Source organism: Danio aesculapii, chromosome 24, assembly GCF_903798145.1.
Source record: "Danio aesculapii chromosome 24, fDanAes4.1, whole genome shotgun sequence".
In the NCBI taxonomy this organism is placed as follows: domain Eukaryota; kingdom Metazoa; phylum Chordata; class Actinopteri; order Cypriniformes; family Danionidae; genus Danio; species Danio aesculapii.
Window position 1 is genome coordinate 1,099,331 of NC_079458.1, and position 19,270 is coordinate 1,118,600.

At 36.9% G+C, this 19,270-nt stretch overlaps 1 protein-coding gene across 1 annotated transcript in view; it reads right to left on the minus strand.

Moving 5' to 3' along the window:
* Positions 1-1,176: 1,176 nt before the first annotated feature.
* The window catches only part of acvr2ba (activin A receptor type 2Ba), a 63,375-nt gene continuing 45,281 nt past the window's right edge, over positions 1,177-19,270 (minus strand). The window contains exons 3-11 of the mRNA XM_056451104.1: positions 14,752-14,858; positions 13,116-13,264; positions 12,467-12,610; positions 11,423-11,566; positions 9,672-9,820; positions 9,165-9,279; positions 7,610-7,748; positions 7,081-7,211; positions 1,177-4,590 (exon numbers count right to left, since the gene is read on the minus strand). Coding sequence (XP_056307079.1) covers positions 4,399-4,590; positions 7,081-7,211; positions 7,610-7,748; positions 9,165-9,279; positions 9,672-9,820; positions 11,423-11,566; positions 12,467-12,610; positions 13,116-13,264; positions 14,752-14,858 — 1,270 coding nt within the window. The 3' untranslated portion in view covers positions 1,177-4,398. The remainder of the gene's footprint in view (positions 4,591-7,080; positions 7,212-7,609; positions 7,749-9,164; positions 9,280-9,671; positions 9,821-11,422; positions 11,567-12,466; positions 12,611-13,115; positions 13,265-14,751; positions 14,859-19,270) is intronic.

Below are 19,270 nucleotides of genomic sequence, written 5' to 3' on the forward strand. Positions count from 1 at the left end.
CAGATTTGGTCCCTGTTAGAGAGAGGTAATGCATGAAGGACCCGAGCGACACACACACACACACAAGCATACACGCACACACTTCAGCAGAGAAAAACTGCCAACTAGACTGAGAAAAACAGCCCCATGTTTAATTATTTCAACGTCTCACAACAGATAAGCACATTTTCCAGCAAATTATATTTAATAATAATAATTGTTGGACTGCCAGACTTATTTATGATTAATAAATGTCATAAACATTCAGAATTAGCAGGATAATTTGGGGGGAAAATTAAATATTCAGTCCATCCAGGATTTTGTATATGTGTCTGTATATATTGTGTTTATATATACATACATATTTATAAAGCCTAAAATGACAGCTTTCATCAAGTCCTCCAGGATTTTTTATTAATATTAATATTTGTGGCCTGAAATTCATTGAGTTTTGTTGTTAAAAAATACATCAAAATCTTATTTTCCATTGGACTGTGAAAAACCTGAAGGGACTGAATAATAAAACATTAACACACTAAATAAAAATACACATGTACACACTCCGGTTATGAATTTGGTGTAAAATAAATGTAGAATTAATTTCAGAATTTATATTTAATATTTTTTTGGCAATTAAAATCAGCATGATGATTCCGTTACAGCAAATCTACACAGAATCATGACTGAGAAGAGGCAGAACAGCTGGAAATGTGCTGTTTTTATGCAGTTTTAGTGTTTTGCTGTGATGCTGAGTTTTTACAAAGAAATCCAGCATGAATTATATCATGTTAATAAAAAAAAAATCTACTTGGTTTTATCGAGAACTGATCAACATATATGTATAAAAAATAAATCAAACCATCTGGATTTATAATGGTCAGAAATTTGGATGTTTTAATACAATTTTAGTATGTCGTTATAGTGAGTTTAAAAAAAATACAAATAAAAGCAGCACATATTATAAAATTACAGTTTGGAATTAAGAATTTGGTTTTGTTGATGATTTTTGTATTACTGTCAATAATTACTTTAAAAAAAGTGTATATTTTTATATATTGCAGTAAGAAGAATCAAATTATATTCAAAGTATTGAGATTTCAATGTAAAATATAAGGTAGATGATGCGTTACATTCATGAGAATTTGGTTACAAAAAATATTCAATATTTTAAAAATATTCTTTTTCATAAATCGCTGTATTACTGTAATAATAATCATTGAAAATAATGAAAATCACCAGCAGTAAAAATGAAGACTATTTGGATTCGTTTCGCTCATAAGAATTTGAAGGAAAATGTGCTTAGCGCTCTTCAAATTAATGCCACAATCCAAAAAAAAGATCTTAATATTCCTTTCAATTCTAAAAAATATTATTTGTTGTTTTTTTTTCTTTTTAATTTTGAGGTAAAACGTGACCCAGAATTCCCCCTTTCCAGTCTGGATGAGGATTAATTCGCCAATCCTTCACTCCAGACGCCAAAAAAAAAACACATTGCATCATTACAAGAGAAACTAGACGACCGAAACAAACACTTACTTTCAGCCGCGCACACTTTTTAGAGTCTTTTTGTTTTTTCTATATCAACAACTTCTCAGCACACACGCACACACACGGACACCAACACACACACACAGTCTTGCATGTTCTGTGTAGATAACCTGGCTGGGGCGATAATTTGATGCATTGAGATTTGTGGATCATTTCTGAGATTTTCAAAATGCATTTCAATTCACCCTGAATCAATTCTGATGTTAGTTTTTAAAACAGCGGATGGTGCTCTAGGCTAGTTTAAAATAGCAGACGGCGCTCTGGGCTAGTTTTAAAACAGCGGCTGGAGCTCTAGGCTAGTTTAAAATAGCGAATGGTGCTCTAGGCTAGTTTTAAAACAACAGATAATGCTCTAGGCTAGTTTTAAAACAGCGAATGGTGCTCTAGGCTAGTTTTAAAACAGCAGAAGGCGCTCTAGGCTAGTTTAAAAACAGCGGATGGCGCTCTAGGCTAGTTTAAAATAGCGAATGGCGCTCTAGGCTAGTTTTAAAACAACAGATAATGCTCTAGGCTAGTTTTAAAATAGCGAATGGTGCTCTAGGCTAGTTTTAAAACAGCAGAAGGCGCTCTAGGCTAGTTTAAAAACAGCGGATGGCGCTCTAGGCTAGTTTAAAATAGCGAATGGCGCTCTAGGCTAGTTTTAAAACAACAGATAATGCTCTAGGCTAGTTTTAAAACAGCGGATGGCGCTCTAGGCTAGTTTTAAAACAACAGATAATGCTCTAGGCTAGTTTTAAAACAGCGGATGGCGCTCTAGGCTAGTTTAAAAACAGCGGATGGCGCTCTAGGCTAGTTTTAAAACAACAGATAATGCTCTAGGCTAGTTTTAAAACAGCAGACGGCGCTCTAGGCTAGTTTTAAAACAGCAGAAGGCGCTCTAGGCTAGTTTAAAAACAGCGGATGGCGCTCTAGGCTAGTTTTAAAACAACAGATAATGCTCTAGGCTAGTTTTAAAATAGCGAATGGTGCTCTAGGCTAGTTTAAAACAGCAGAAGGCGTTCTAGGCTAGTTTAAAACAGCAGAAGGCGTTCTAGGCTAGTTTAAAAACAGCGGATGGCGCTCTAGGCTAGTTTTAAAACAACAGATAATGCTCTAGGCTAGTTTTAAAACAGCGGATGGCACTCTAGGCTAGTTTTAAAACAACAGATAATGCTCTAGGCTAGTTTTAAAACAGCGGATGGCGCTCTAGGCTAGTTTAAAAACAGCAGATGGCGCTCTAGGCTAGTTTTAAAACAGCGGATGGCGCTCTAGGCTAGTTTTAAAACAACAGATAATGCTCTAGGCTAGTTTTAAAACAGCGGATGGCGCTCTAGGCTAGTTTAAAACAACAGATAATGCTCTAGGCTAGTTTTAAAACAGCGGATGGCGCTCTAGGCTAGTTTAAAAACAGCAGATGGCGCTCTAGGCTAGTTTTAAAACAGCGGATGGAGCTCTAGGCTAGTTTTAAAACAGCGGATGGAGCTCTGGGCTAGTTTTAAAACAGCGGATGGCGCTCTAGGCTAGTTTTAAAACAACAGATAATGCTCTAGGCTAGTTTTAAAATAGCGAATGGTGCTCTAGGCTAGTTTTAAAACAGCAGACGTCACTCTAGGCTAGTTTTAAAATAGCAGATGGTGCTCTAGGCTAGTTTAAAAACAGCAGATGGCGCTCTAGGCTAGTTTTAAAACAGCGGATGGAGCTCTAGGCTAGTTTTAAAACAGCGGATGGAGCTCTAGGCTAGTTTTAAAACAGCGGATGGCGCTCAAGGCTAGTTTTAAAACAACAGATAATGCTCTAGGCTAGTTTTAAAATAGCGAATGGTGGTCTAGGCTAGTTTTAAAACAGCAGACGTCACTCTAGGCTAGTTTTAAAATAGCAGATGGTGCTCTAGGCTAGTTTAAAAACAGCAAATGGAACTCTAGCCTGGTTTTCACCAGCAGATGGTGCTCTACGCTAGCTTTGAACAGCTGATGGTGCTCTATGCTAGCTTTGAACAGCAGATGGTGCTCTAGGCTTATTGTTAAGTGGTCGAATTAACTCACAATATTAATTCTGATTCTTGTTTTTCGCTTAAACCTCATTCCATAATTGACTAATGAAAATGCCATGCTCGAATATGTAAGGAATCTGTTTGTAAAACACACAGCGCCGTCTGCTGGTAAAAACTAACCTCAGAATCCATTCAAAAGAGAATCACAATGCATTCAGAACAGTCCACGCAGAATCATCTCTCGATTCACAATGCACGATTTATGGTCCCAGCCCTCGTAGGTAATTGGCATTATAAACCGATCTCTGTCCTATACTGATGCGGGAAAAAGGCAGTCATGGACCCCTCGACTCTGGATCCCTGAGAAAGATTCCTGTACCGAACTAAATGCTCTGAAATCTGCACACGCAGATGAGCCAGCCGTGGGAGAGAAACCACCACAAAATCATCCAAAACCGCCGGCTGTGTTGTGGTGTGGTGTTCCTGAACACCCGTTAGCTCCGAAAGACACGTTTCACTGTCGGAGAGAGAGAGAGAAAATAAACCCAGAGGAGCTAGCTTTGTGTAACAGTCATGATGATCCCCGCGGGTCTGCAGCACTGCTCAGCCATCCAGAAGAAGAAGAGGAAAAACACAACACCAGATAAACCTTGAGGTACCTGCAGCGTCAGCATTCATTCGTCGGCACCTGAATGCACGCTTCGTCGCGTTTGCTCCGATGATAAAAATACAGTAGAGAAGAGTAAGTGTGCTGGTAAAGTTGCTGATCCGATCAGAAAAATAAAAATAATAATAATAATAATAATAAACAACAGTAACGAGGACAGTTTAAAAAAAGGGTTGTGGTAAAATAGCAGCTGCTTGAGGGTGGGTGTGTGTTTGTTTTGTTTTTCTCTGAGTGTTTAGATGCTGGACTCTTTGGGCGGCAGGTCCACGTTGGTGAGCGAGGTCACCATGGAGAACAGGCAGTCTGAGGTGGAGCTGCTGACACGGCGGATCTGAGAGATGCGCTCCTGCACACAGCCGGCCGACAGACGAGCCTCTGCGTCATGATCCCAGCACTCCTCCATGGTCTCGCACATCTGACACAGACCCTGCACACACACCAACGGGATTTTAGGAAACCAAAACTATTGGTGAAAACCATATTGAGGGTTCCCACTTTAAACCACATCACATTTCCTGCCTTTTCCTGAAATTGAACTATAGTATTATACAGACCCCCGAGTTTTACGTGATTTTGTGATCGCTGAATCCAACGCAAAATCAACAAAGTTTTTTGCAATCCTGTAAAATTGTTTATTTAAACGCAAAATATTTGCAAAATAATGTAAATAATCTCATAAAACATCCAATTCCAATTCATATAATCAAATTATATTTATTTCAGTTGCAATTAATTGTTTTATATAGATGTTGCATACGCAGCGCACATGATGTATTTGAGTGTCTCTCGAAAAATGACGTCTCGCCTGCTCTCCCACAATCATTACATTACATGGAAGGGGGTTAGTTGTTTTGCAGCCTATGCAGTAACGAGACAGGGATAAAGCGCAAGAGATTTAAATGTGAAGTTGAGATTAGATGTGAAAATAAGATTAGACATCCTGTGGTGCAAATCGAGTGAATAACACAGCGTTTCCTGCATTAGACGAGCTTCAGACTGCAAAAGAAAGTTGGAGCAAACATCTAACAAACGGAGTAATGGAACAGACAGAAAAGCAAGCAGCTTACAATGATGGAGATTGGTTCAAAGATGACGGCTGATGGACGTGACCGAATTAAAGGACATTATTTGTGCATTACAAGTGTGGCTGGAATTATGATGTGATCAAATCGGTAAATGTTTTCGTTTAACTCTTTCCCTGCAGTTAACGAGAGAAAACGCTTCCCTGTCGTTGACGAGTTTTACGGCAATCCGTGTATTACGGTAGGGGAAAACCTAATGCAGGGGTGTCCAAACTCTGTCCTGGAGAGCTGGTGTCCTGCTAAGTTTAGCTCCAACTTGCTTCAACACACCTGCCAGGAACTTTCTAGTATATCTAGTAAGCTTGATTAGCTGGTTCAGGTGTGTTTAATTAGGGATGGAGCTAAACTCTCCAGGATGGAGTTTGGACACCCCTGCCCTAATGCATGTCCTGAGTGAGGTACATGATGTCAGACACTCTGAGCATAGAAATCAGCGAGCGAGCGAGCGAGCGAGCGAGAGAGAGAGAGAGAGAGAGAGAGAGAGAGAGAGAGAGAGAGAGAGAAAGTTATACAGCCTTACTTTGGCTTAATCCCTACTGTTTTAAATCTTGTCTTAACAAGAGACCAATATAAAGAAGCTTTATTTTTTTAGTGTCATTGTGTCAGATTGCATATGGTAAAAAAGATATCATATATATATATTGCAAAATTGTCTGCAAATTTTGGGGAATTCACAAAATAATCACAAACAAAAAATCGTGAAAATCTAGGTAGTTTATAGTCTAAACTATAGTATAGTAAAGCCAATTTTAAATGGGAACCTCTGTGTGCATATACATGTGATTGGGGACTGTAGTTGCAGAGAACAAACACACACACACACACACACACACATATATATATATACGCGCGTGCGCCAACACATGTTTGAGTATGTGCACACGCGCACAGACATATATATATAAATGCACACATGGGCGCACACACAGTTGTTTGTGAACATACATGTGCACAAACGCATGCATGCACAAATACACATGCACACTCTTGCAAGCAGAAACACGCAATAAGACATAGTTGCATGCGCACACACACACACACACACACACACACACACACACACACAAGCGTCAGGGTGCATACACATTTTTACTACTAAAACTCCATGATTTTTCCAAGACTTTCAAGTTTGGATGACCTAATGTTTCATGCAATGTCTACATATGCATGGTTAAAGAAAAACAATGCATGTTCAAATGTATTACAGCATATCATAAAACACGCAACAATCTATTTAGCTTCAGTTTATAGTTATATCTGAAATGCATAAAAGCACACACACACACACACACACACACACACACACACGCACACACATAAAAACAAACTTGCAAACACATGTATAAAGATAGTTGCACGCACACAAATACGGTGAACACAAGCACTTGCACACACACAGTTGCATGTACAGATGTGCATGCAGAGACGTGCACACTCACACACACAAAAAACCTCACACATGAACACCATAGCACACAGAGGGACACACACACACCAATAACATCTCACAAATTGTAATAAAATAATTTATCCACCAAGCAGCGCTGTACCTGTGCTTGCAGTAAAGCAATATTGATGTGACAGGGCTACAGGTGTGTGTTTGTAGAGTGAATTACAGCAGCTCAGCACACCGCTCAACCAATCAGAGTCAAGAGCCGGAACTGCCCACTTTAACACATGACTTCTTCTAATTAATTATGAATGTACTACACATGTGATGATCATATGAAAGAATGTTTATAAATCCGACTGTCCTGAACACAAACTGACTGAGAGTTCTCCCACTGGAGTGGAAAAGACTCCTGTGCTTCAACAGATGAAGTCTGAATACTCACTGAATGCTTGAGCCAGCAGTCCTTAAACACCGGCCGCAGCTTCTTATGGACCACAGCATCCTGCAGATCCTCCAGCGATGGGTGCTGACCGATCTCCTCCTCAAACGGCAACATGTACTCGTCCACAGGACCTGAAGGAAAACACCATAGAGGCATCACAAGCAGCAGTGCACAAAGAGAAGTCTGGTCTTAAAGGGACAGCTCACACACAAATCACAACTATTAATGTTTCCGTATTAATATATATATATAAGGGCTATTAATATTTCCGTATTAATATATATATATAAGGGCTATTAATATTTCCGTATTAATATATATATATATATAAGGGCTATTAATATTTCCGTATTAATATATATATATAAGGGCTATTAATATTTCCGTATTAATATATATATATATATAAGGGCTATTAATATTTCCGTATTAATATATATATATAAGGGCTATTAATGTTTCCGTCAGCTGTCCATCACAAACAGTGGTGCAGTGCTGTTCTCAGGTCAGTGCATTAGTATTTTCTCACCATCAGAAGCTTTGCAGCGTGACACCAGCTCCCACAGCACCAGGCCCATAGCGTACATGTCTATCCGGAGAAAAGAGTCCCGCTGGAAGTTTATGGCTCCTTCCAGCACCTCTGGGGCCATGTACCTCCTCGTGCCCACCTGTGGGACACACACACACACCAGCTGAAAAAAACACACTTAAATACAGTACATGCAGTGTGGGCATAAATGTGTGTGAGGACTACTGAATCCTTATATAGTAGAACAGTAAACCCCGGTCAAAAACGCCCCAGTTTCTCAATCTTATTTTCTTTCACTTTCACATCTCGTAATATAAGTTAAAACAGTCCAATAAATGCGGAGCAAACCATCACAATCAAAGGGGGAGGGGGTGAAATCAGCAAATGTACACAACTAAACATCAACATACACTTACTGGCCACTTTATTAGGTACACCTGTCAATGCTCGTTAACGCAAAGTTCTAATCAGCCAATCAGATTGCATGTAGGCATGTAGACATGGTCAAGAGGATCTGCTGCAGGTCAAAGCGAGCATCAGAATGGGGAAGAAAGGGGATTTAAGTGACTTTGAACGTGGCATGGTTGTTGCTGCCAGACGGGCTGCTCTGAGCATTTCAGAAACTGCTGATCTAATGGGATTTTCACGCACAACCATCTCTAAGGTTTACAGACAAAGAGGAAATATCCAGTGAGCGGCAGTTCTGTGGGCGCAAATGCCTTGTTGATGCCAGAGGTCAGAGGAGAATGGCCAGACTGGTTCCAGCTGATAGAAAGGCAACAGTAACTCAAATAAGCACTCGTTACAACCGAGGTCTGCAGAAGAGCATCTCTGAACACACAACACATCCAACCTTGAGGCGGATGGACTACAGCAGCAGAAGACCACACCGGGTGCCGCTCCTGTCAGCTAAGAAAAGGAAACTGAGGCTACAATTCACACAGGCTCACCAAAACTGGACAATAGAAGATTGGAGAAACGTTGCCTGGTCTGATGAGTCTCCATTTCTGCTGCCACATTCGGATGGTTGGGTCTGATCCCTACTTCCAGCAGGATAATGCGCCACGTCATAAAGCTCTAATCATCTCAGACTGGTTTCTTGAACATGACAATGAGTTCACTGTACTCAAATGGCCTCCACAGTCACCAGAGCTCAATCCAATAGAGCATCTTTGGGATGTGGTGGAACAGATTGGCATCATGGATGTGCAGCCGACAAATCTGCAGCAACTGTGTGATGCTATCATGACAATATGGAGCAAAATCTCAGAGGAATATTTCCAGTAGCTTGTTGAATCATGCCACCAAGTATTAAGGCAGCTCTGAAGGCAACAGGGGGTCCAACCCTGTACTAGTAAGGTGTACCTGGTGAGTCTATATATAATAAATAGATTCACATTACAGTACATGCTTTTACTAATCTTCATGTGAAACTAAGCTTTTGCACAGGATGTGTACTGCTGGAAAGGGGGCGACATGACAATCCTTTTATATTTTTTCATGATCATTGAAAGCCAAAATCGAAACTGAATTTGTGAAAAGAGAACATCCTGACCTGGCCGTGTGTGTCTCCCGGTGGTTTCCCCGGCTCAAATCGCACCGCCAGTCCAAAATCCCCAATGACTGCAGTGAGGTCCATCTTCAGCATCACATTCTTACTCTTGAAGTCTCTGTGGATGCAGGAGTTGAGTTCAGAGCTGGATGACTGACTTACACAATTCCTCAATTACTTCAATTGTTTTGGTTTTGTTTCTAGTCCAAATGTTTAAAAACGTAATTAAAATAAATCACAAAGCTTTTCAGAAAACCAATGAAACAACTCACTTAATTTTGACTCATCATTTCTGAAAACAAGCAAGATATTACTGCTCGTCTAGTAAATGCTTCTTGATTTAAGAGAGTGTTAGACATTTAGACTAGAAACAAGACAGAGCTAAGTAAGAAAAGTGTTTGTCTGTCTGTGTGTATGCATGCGTATGTCTGTCTGTTCTTGTTTATGCATGTGTGTGTCTGTGTTCATCTGTGTTTATCAGTCTGTATGCATGTGTGTGTTCGTCTTCACCTGTGTGCGATGGCAGGTTTGGGGCCTTCTCCTTTGAAGCGCGGCACGTCTTCATGCAGGTATGCCAGACCACAGGCCATGCTCTCCGCTATCACACACAAATCAGCCCAGCTTACTGCATTCCCCTTCAGATAGTCCGTCAGAGAGCCCTGAGAGCCCAAAACACAACATCAACACCAGCACAGTACACAAATATCAGTAAATCACATTTACTTCCTGTATTAACAGCTGTTCAGCATAAACCATTTGAGTTAGTCCAATTAATCTCTTAAAATTTGAAATTCACACACACAAACAATATAAAAGAAAATCTGCATATTAAAAATGTCTTAATTGTTTCTTATATATATATATATATATATATACACACATACATACATATACACATACATATATATATATAAGCATACACAACAGTTCTGTCTGGCTCAAATACTCTGCAATATCAGCACTCGTACAGCCTCTTCACCCTTGTGTATTACTGCACCCACATAGAGTGACAGCAGATCAATAAACTCTCTACAGTTTGACAAATACTGCAGCTGTTGGACAACATAATGGACTTTTGAGGTTTTTTTTTGGCAAGAATGTAGTTGTTTAGATTACAATTATGCAGTTTATTTATAATGATACTGCCTATTTCAAAATATCTCTAATTTCTGACAGAGCACGCGTCTGCAGCCATCAGCCTGTCATACTTAGCAGAGCAAAGACGGTAGCGCCACAAGATGGTGACAGACCGCATAAGTCCTTAGAGGAGAAAAAAAATTCAAACTACAACTGATCAAATCATTATAAAACATGATTCTCTCTTTGTATGTTGTAGTGCAGTATTTATACCATAGTAATCCAGTAGATTTTGATTTGCTTTGGTTTTTTCAGGGTTAATTATTGTGATCTCCTGATTAAAACAGAGAAATACTGGGAAATCTCTGTAGACTGATGGCATTTCATGCTGTTCAGCCTTATAGTCTTACTATGTGAGCTAAATCAGCTGTTTTGTTATCACTTTAGACATTACGCTAGAGAATCATTCAAACACTAGCTCTACAGTGACGTTTGTGAAGTAGCAGCGGTTTCTGCTGTTCTGACATCAGCTGTAGACGTGAATGAATGGCGGAAGAAAGTAGTTCCTCATACAAAAGGGCTTTTAGACTCTCCCATGTTTGATTTTCTATTTTATTTACACGATTATGCCTGTCAAACTGTTATATATACATACACACACACACACACACACACAAAAATGCAAAGTGACTTAAAATGTTTAGGTTAACTATTTAATTTTAACATGCACCATTTAAATTGCACCTTAATAAACTCATTTTACTTCTTTAATTTAATTATATTCTAATTTAATCATTTATTTTAATTCTTATTTTTAAAAAAACATGAAAAAATTAAAACTGGTCAATGAATTTGGAAAAATATTAAATGCATTTCTGGAAAAATTGTTTTTTTTAAAGGGTCAAACAAGCACATGAATTTACAGTGTTGTGTGAAAATTAATAATGTAGTAAATAAAAGCGGTTCATTCCACTGTGGCGACCCCTGATACATAAGAGTCTAAGTGGAAGGAAAATAAATGAATGAATGTAGTAAATAATATTCAGTTGCCTACACAGACTGATTGTAGATGTCAGATGTTCGTAAATATATCAAATGAAATAATCACGCAGCCATGGCTACATCTGTAATGAACTGACGGAAAGTTAGTTAAGTAAGTTCAGTCAGTGTGTGTGTGTCCTCACCCGCTCATGAAACTCAGTGATGAGCCAGAACTCCATCTCCAGGTTAGATCCGCGTTTCTCGGCGGCGATGAAGCGCAGCAGGTTATCATGTTTCATTCCCGGAGTGGAAAACATCTCCCGCTCGTTCTGCCACGACAGCTTATCCTGAACACACAGAAACACACACAATATTGACTGTCTGCTGAATATTAGAGTATACAGCATTACTCATTTAAATATTTATATTAGCATGCACATTGAATTTTTGAATTAATAAGTAGATTTAATTGCATAAATTAAAAAAATTCTAAATAAAAAGCATCCCATTGTTACTTAATATATGTATACATTTCCTTTTAAATAAGTTTAATTTAATTACATTAAGTAAATAAATAGTTGCTGGCACTGTTAATAAATGCACAAGAGAATACATAAATGCATAAACTAACAAATAAATAAATGCAAAAATAAATGCATGCATAAATAAATAAATGCATAAATAAATGCATAAATTAAGAAATAAAATACATACATGCATAAATAAATGTTTAAGTAAATGCATAAATAAATAAATAAATACATGCATGCATAAATAAATAAATAAACGCATAAATAAATGCATAAATTAATAAATAAAATACATACATGCATAAATAAATGTATAAGTAAATGCATAAATAAATAAATAAATACATACATGCATAAATAAATATATAAGTAAATGCATAAATAAATAAATACACAGATGCATAAATAAATAAATAAATAAATGCATGAATAAATTAATGCATAAATAAATGAATGCATAAATGCATAAATAAATAAATAAATAAATACATAAATACATACATGCATAAATAAGTGTATAAATAAATACATAAATGCATAAATAAATAAATGCATAAATTAATAAATAAATGCTAAAATAAATAAATGCATAAATAAAGAGTATTTTAAGTTAAATTAATTAAAATAAACGCAGCATGAAGTGAATCTGGAAGTCTACAGATGCGGCCTGCACACTGTCTGCACATGTGAAGTAAAGCAGAGTAAATGAAGGTGCACCTGTATGGGGAAAATCTTGACGGCTACAAATTCATTGATCATCTGAGCCTTCCAGACGCAGCCGAAGCGTCCGCGAGCTTTAACCTCCAGCAGCTGCAGAGGCTTCAGACCTACCAGAGGAGAAGGAGGAGATGGACCTGGATCCTGAAGCACAGACAGACAAACACACACACACCATCATTATTATTATTATTATTTTCAACATAATCATCAAAACAGGCCTTGATCTCAGCGAACATGCTTTGGCATTGAGAGGCGTCTATTTAAAATGGTTTTCTAATGTGTGTGCATATGTGTTTCTGTGTCTGAGAAAGTATGTGTATATGAATGTGAATGAGTGTGTGCCTATTTGCACATGTAGATAAGTGTGTTTTTGAACGCAGATAATGTTTGCAGTGATATTTAATATTTCTCCATCAAACAATAACAGTAATTTTAGTAGTTAATTTTACGAGATCAAAAAAAAAACCTGTCAGAAAGTCTCTAAATATAACACTAGACCACTAAAAGCTGCAACTCTCATCAAAACAAACCAAGCATCCTTACATTTTTAGTTTTTCTGATGTGTTTAGTGTGTTGTGAGTGTTTAGTGTACTGTCAGTGCAGAGGGAGAGGCAGCAGGAGGCGCCAGAGAGCAGCACACACAAACCTCATTGACATCCACATGTCCGTATGGAGGTTTTCGGTGTCGGTACATCCAGAAGGCCAACAGCACAGCCATGGAGAGCATAGAAAGCGGCAGCAGAGAGTAAACCAACACATTCAGCAGAGATGGAGACACTGGAGGAGGAGAGATCTCTGCAGGAGATGCACAGATAACATTATACATACAAATATACATCACAGCTAACATATACATCTATGAAGAAAAAAACACGTTTAAATACTTGAAACACACGTGCATTTAAGTACACAAAGAATAAAATGCATAATTTAAATAACATAAAACATGCATTTAAATATCATGAAGAAAAAACATGCATTTACATAACATGAAGAAAAAACATGCATTTAAATAACATGAAGAAAAAAACATGCATTTAAATAACATGAAGAAAAAAACATGCATTTAAATACCATGAAGAAAAAAACATGCATTTAAATAGCACGAAGAAAAAAACATGCATTTAAATAGCACGAAGAAAAAAACATGCATTTATATAGCACAAAGAAAAAACATGCATTTAAATAGCACGAAGAAAAAAACATGCATTTAAATAACACGAAGAAAAAAACATGCATTTAAATAGCACGAAGAAAAAAACATGCATTTAAATAGCACGAAAAAAAACATGCATTTAAATAGCACGAAGAAAAAAACATGCATTTAAATAGCACGAAGAAAAAAACATGCATTTACATACACAAAAAACATGCATTTAAATAACATAACACATGCATTTTAATAACGAAGAAAAAACATGCATTTAAATAGCACGAAGAAAAAAACATGCATTTAAATACACAAAAAACATGCATTTAAATAACATAACACATGCATTTTAATAACGAAGAAAAAACATGCATTTAAATAGCATGAAGAAAAAACATGCATTTAAATAGCACGAAGAAAAAAACATGCATTTAAATAGCACGAAGAAAAAACATGCATTTAAATAGCACGAAGAAAAAAACATGCATTTAAATAGCACGAAGAAAAAAACATGCATTTAAATACACAAAAAACATGCATTTAAATAACATAACACATGCATTTTAATAACGAAGAAAAAACATGCATTTAAATAGCATGAAGAAAAAAACATGCATTTAAATAACAAGAAAAAAAACATGCATTTAAAAAGCATGAAGAAAAAACATGCATTTAAATAGCATGAAGAAAAAAACATGCATTTAAATAACAAAGAAAAAAACATGCATTTAAATAGCATGAAGAAAAAACATGCATTTAAATAGAATGAAGAAAACACATGCATTTAAATAGAATGAAGAAAACACATGCAATTAAATAGCATGAAGAAAAAAAACATGCATTTAAATAGAATGAAGAAAATACATGCATTTAAATATAAAACTACTAATAAATGTACATAAAGGAATGTAAAATGAAAGTTTATTCATGAGATAACTCAATCATTACAGTATAATATTAAACAGATTTAAAATCGAACAACTAATTTTAACTAAATGAAGTAAATTCATTAAAAGAAAAGAAGGAATATATATAAATTTGATATAATTTGATAGAAAAATCATGCAAAAACACGTATTAACCAATAAATGTATTAATAAATATATCAAATAAATGTATTTAAGTGAGTCACCTGGTCCACTGATGTCTGGCAGGTGTGTGAATCTCTCATTGCAGAAGTTTCCTTCACAGCAGCAGAAAAACACCTGAGGATTCTCCTCTGTGGCCACACACTCCTGCCTGTAGTGCGCGCGCACACACACACACACACACACACACACACACACACACACACACACACACACACACACACACACACACACACACACACACACACACACACACGTATTAATTCCTAATTTATAATTAGTAGTAACATTTACTTTTATTACTAATCACATTAATATTAATGTTAATGTTGTTATTAATTCAGATTAGGGCTGCACGATTCTGGCTAAAAGGAGAATCACAATATTTTGCTTAGAATCGTGAGAAAATTGTAATGTTGATTCTATTATTGTTGCTTTTATCACTGTTACTCTTAAACATAAGGTAAAACAACACTGATGATTTCAGGCGTATCTGTAGCTCTACTGTAAATGCTGGACTTGAACAGACTTTAAATGTGTCCTGGTCATTATTGCACAGTAAAGTGATGACATCAGAACACAACTACTCATAATTCTGAAGTTGAATTATTATGTTTGAGACATGCTTATCATTTGTCATTGACAACATTATTAGACCATTTCATTTCACTGGTGAAATGAGACATTGGTCATCATCAGATTCCCTCCTGCATTATATAGGCTAGGAGTAGCTATACTGACCCAGTAAACATGTGGCCCATGGATTATTACTTTTAAATTAATCCTAAATTTGTAACCATCACAGAGAGTTCGCCTCTCGCATCATTCAAATCACATGTATGAAAGCATTTAGGCTTTCCTGTAAAGTGTAATGATGATGGAAGACGTTGTGGTGGGTTATTGGGGATGTGGTGGGTTTCTTAGGTTATTAAAGGTGTTTTCTGTCACTAGTTTAGCCTGTATTAAAACATTCAGTGTAAGCTGCACGATTAATCATTAAAAGATCAGGATCTCAACACCCACGCAACATCAATTATAAATGATGCTGATTTGCATACGTTTATTAATCCTTCCAATCGCTGCATTCAAATCTGTGTTTAGTTATAAACAGTTAAATAACACAGCAGTACTGGGAGAACAGTTTATAGTTTAGATCAAACCACTGATGTTTACGGTAAAGATTATAATCACCATCATATGCATTTAACTTGATGCTCAAAATGAAAAGTTGTAGGCAGCAGTTACATTATTTGACCAATAGGTGGAGACAACCAGCCATCAAAAATACACTGAATAATTCAGAAATGATCATCTAGCAAGTGAAACATGAAGATTTATGAGTGAAGAACTGAAGCATTTATTGAAGATGAGACTGAAATAAATATGGTTTATACAGATTATAACTTTGGATTTCTATATTTAGTGATATCAGCAGCAGTAGTAGTAGGAACAGTCAATTTTTCACTGAATATTTTACAGTTTGTTTTTATTTAGCTGATTATTTCTTCGTTTTCCTCGTAATTAAATTACAGCTTCTCAGTTCTGTGTTTTTTTCAAGACCAAAAGAGTCTTGCAGTGCTGTTTTTGCAATAAATGGAAAGCAATCGTCTCCTCCCCTTTTTGGCTGATCTGAAAAATGGTCTGATCCGTGACTAAAAAAACCATAATGTGTAAAACCATGAGACTTGTGATCAGTTACACCCCTACTTCCTGAGAAACGATCACTCTGTGCCACATACTGAATGTCATTTACAGCTTTATTACTTGATATTCACAGTCTATACAGGTTCTGTTCACTAAAGTAGACCTCATTGGCAGCCACGCACATCCTTGCAATAGTAAACAAACAGTGCGTCAGCTCATGAGTGATTTCTCGGTCGCGAATACGTCATTACATGAAGACAGAAATGACATATTGAGGGTGAATTATACGTTATAAATACAGTGTGTGATACTTTTAACACCATTTGGAGGTGTCCATGATGCTGAGCAATGAATATAAAACAATGTGAAGACTTGTGCGTCTGCCTTTACGCTTCTCTCCTGACCTTAAAGAAATGATAATTGGCTGAATCGTGGAGATGCTGGATTAAGATCATGTGTAGGGTCTAATCGAGATGGCCATCTTTATTTGATTAATCGTGCAGCTCTAATTTAAATAATCAGACAATATTTGCTGTGCTTGCAACACTCCTTTTGCTCTAAAAGGTTTTCATGACTTCAACACATTTAAATTGAACAATAAATCTAGAGTGAATTATGCCAAGGGTAGTGAAGATGAGCAGCGCAGACTCTGAATGAGTGAACATCACTGTCATCTTCATAATGATATTAACATCCTCATGCAGAACACTTGAGCTCTTCTAGCGATTGTGTGTTGAATGTGAAGTTACAGAAGCTTTAGAGCAGTAATCCAGCATGTTTAATTAAAGCAGTGAATGTGTGTGAAGCAGGACAGACAGACCGCTGGAAAAACTGCTGTGTGTGTCGCTATTGTGTTTGATGCAGCAGCAGCACATTCACAACAACACAGAAACAGCCAGAGCACATTCTGCTGACACATCACTCACTGTGTGTGTGCGTGTGTGTGTGAAGGTGTGAATGAGTGCATGTGTGTCTGTGTGTCTAGGTGCGAGTGAGTGTGTGTGTGTGCTTGTGTGTTTGTTTGTGCGTGCGTGAGGCTGTGTAAAAAAACGTGCAACTCTTCACATCTACTTCAGTAGTCAGTCAGCAGCATAATACTAATTGCAGACCAGCAAAGATAAGAGAGATGAAATAAGGTGTGTGTGTGTGTGTGTGTGTGTGTGTGTGTGTGTGTGTGTGTATCCAGAGAGGTTTCCAGAAAACACAGAAACACTCGCTTCATAGAAAGAGCACAAACGCTCCATTAGATGATGTAAGACGACTGCAAACCCTCATCTGACCTGAAGACACTTCACTGCCAACACACAGCATTAGAGCGACAGCACACACACACACACACACACACACACACACACTTAAAGCCAACACAATGCTATCATGAGGATGCTCTTGTTCTGCTGACTGTAGTTTAGTTATTATCATCTGTCATAGCAGTGGAAGTCATTGAGCTATGAGGCATGACCCTAATTTAGTTGTTATTACCTGTCATAGTGGTTAAAGTCATTAAGAAAGTGTTCATACACTTATTATCCTTGTTTAGTTGGTTTCCCATGTCATAGCAGTTGAAGTCATAGAGCCAGCGCTGAAACATTTATAACTCTACTTTAGTTGTTATTACCTGTCATGGAAGTTAAAACAGTCAAGTAGGCACTCATACAGCTATACTTAGTTTAGTTGTTATTAACCTGTCATAGCAGTTGAGCTAGTCACTGAGGTAGTACTCATACAGTTACAACTCGAGTGTAGTTGTTGTTATTACCTGTCATAGCTGTTAAAGTCATCAAGACAACGCATGAACAGTTATGGTTATAGTTTAGTTGTTATTACCTGTTATAGCAGTTAAAGTCATTAAGCAAGCACTCATACAATTATAAATCTAGTTTAGTTGTTATTACCTGTCATGGCAGTTAAAGCTTTCGAACCAGTGCTCATACCGTTATGACTATACTTTAGTTGTTATTACTCATACAATTATATCTCTAGTTTAGTTATTACATGTCATGACAGTTAAAGTCATCAAGCTAGTAGTCATACAGTTATAACTATAGTTTAGCTGTTATTACCTGTCATGGGAACTAAAGTCATCGAGCTAGTAGTTATACAGTTATAACTATAGTTTAGCTGTTATTACCTGTCATGGGAACTAAAGTCATCGAGCTAGTAGTTATACAGTTATAACTATAGTTTAGCTGTTATTACCTGTCATGGGAACTAAAGTCATCGAGCTAGTAGTCATAAAGTTTAACTCTAGTTTAGTTATTACCTGTCAGCAGTTAACATCATCAGGTCATTGCTCGTACAGCTATGGTTATAGTTTAGTTGTTATTACCTGTCATAGCAGTTGAAGTCATTGAGCTAGTGCTCATAGAGTTATAAACCTAGATTAGGTGTTATTACCTGTCATAGCAGCTAAAGACATTGAGCTAGTGCTCATACAGTTATAAATCTAGTTTAGGTGTTATTACCTGTCATAGCACTTAAAGTCATCAAGTCAGTGCTCATACAGTTATGGTTATAGTTTAGCTGTTATTACCAGTGATAACACTTAAAGTCATTGAGCAAGTACTCAAACAATTATAAATCTAGTTCAGTTGTTATTACCTGCCATAACAGTTAATGTCATTGAGCTAGTACTCATACAGTTATAGCTCTAATTTAAGTGTTATTACCTGTCATAGCAGTTAAAGTCATCAAGCCAGCATTCATACAGTTATAACTATAGTTTAGTTGTTATTACCTGTCATAGGAATTAAAGTCATCAAGTCAATGCTCATACAGTTATGGTTATAATTTAGTTGTTATTACCTGTTATAGCAGTTAAGGTTATTGAGCAAGTTCTCATACAATTATAAATCTAGTTTAGGTTTTATTACTTGTCATGGCAGTTAAAGTCATTGAGCTAGCACTCATACAGTTATA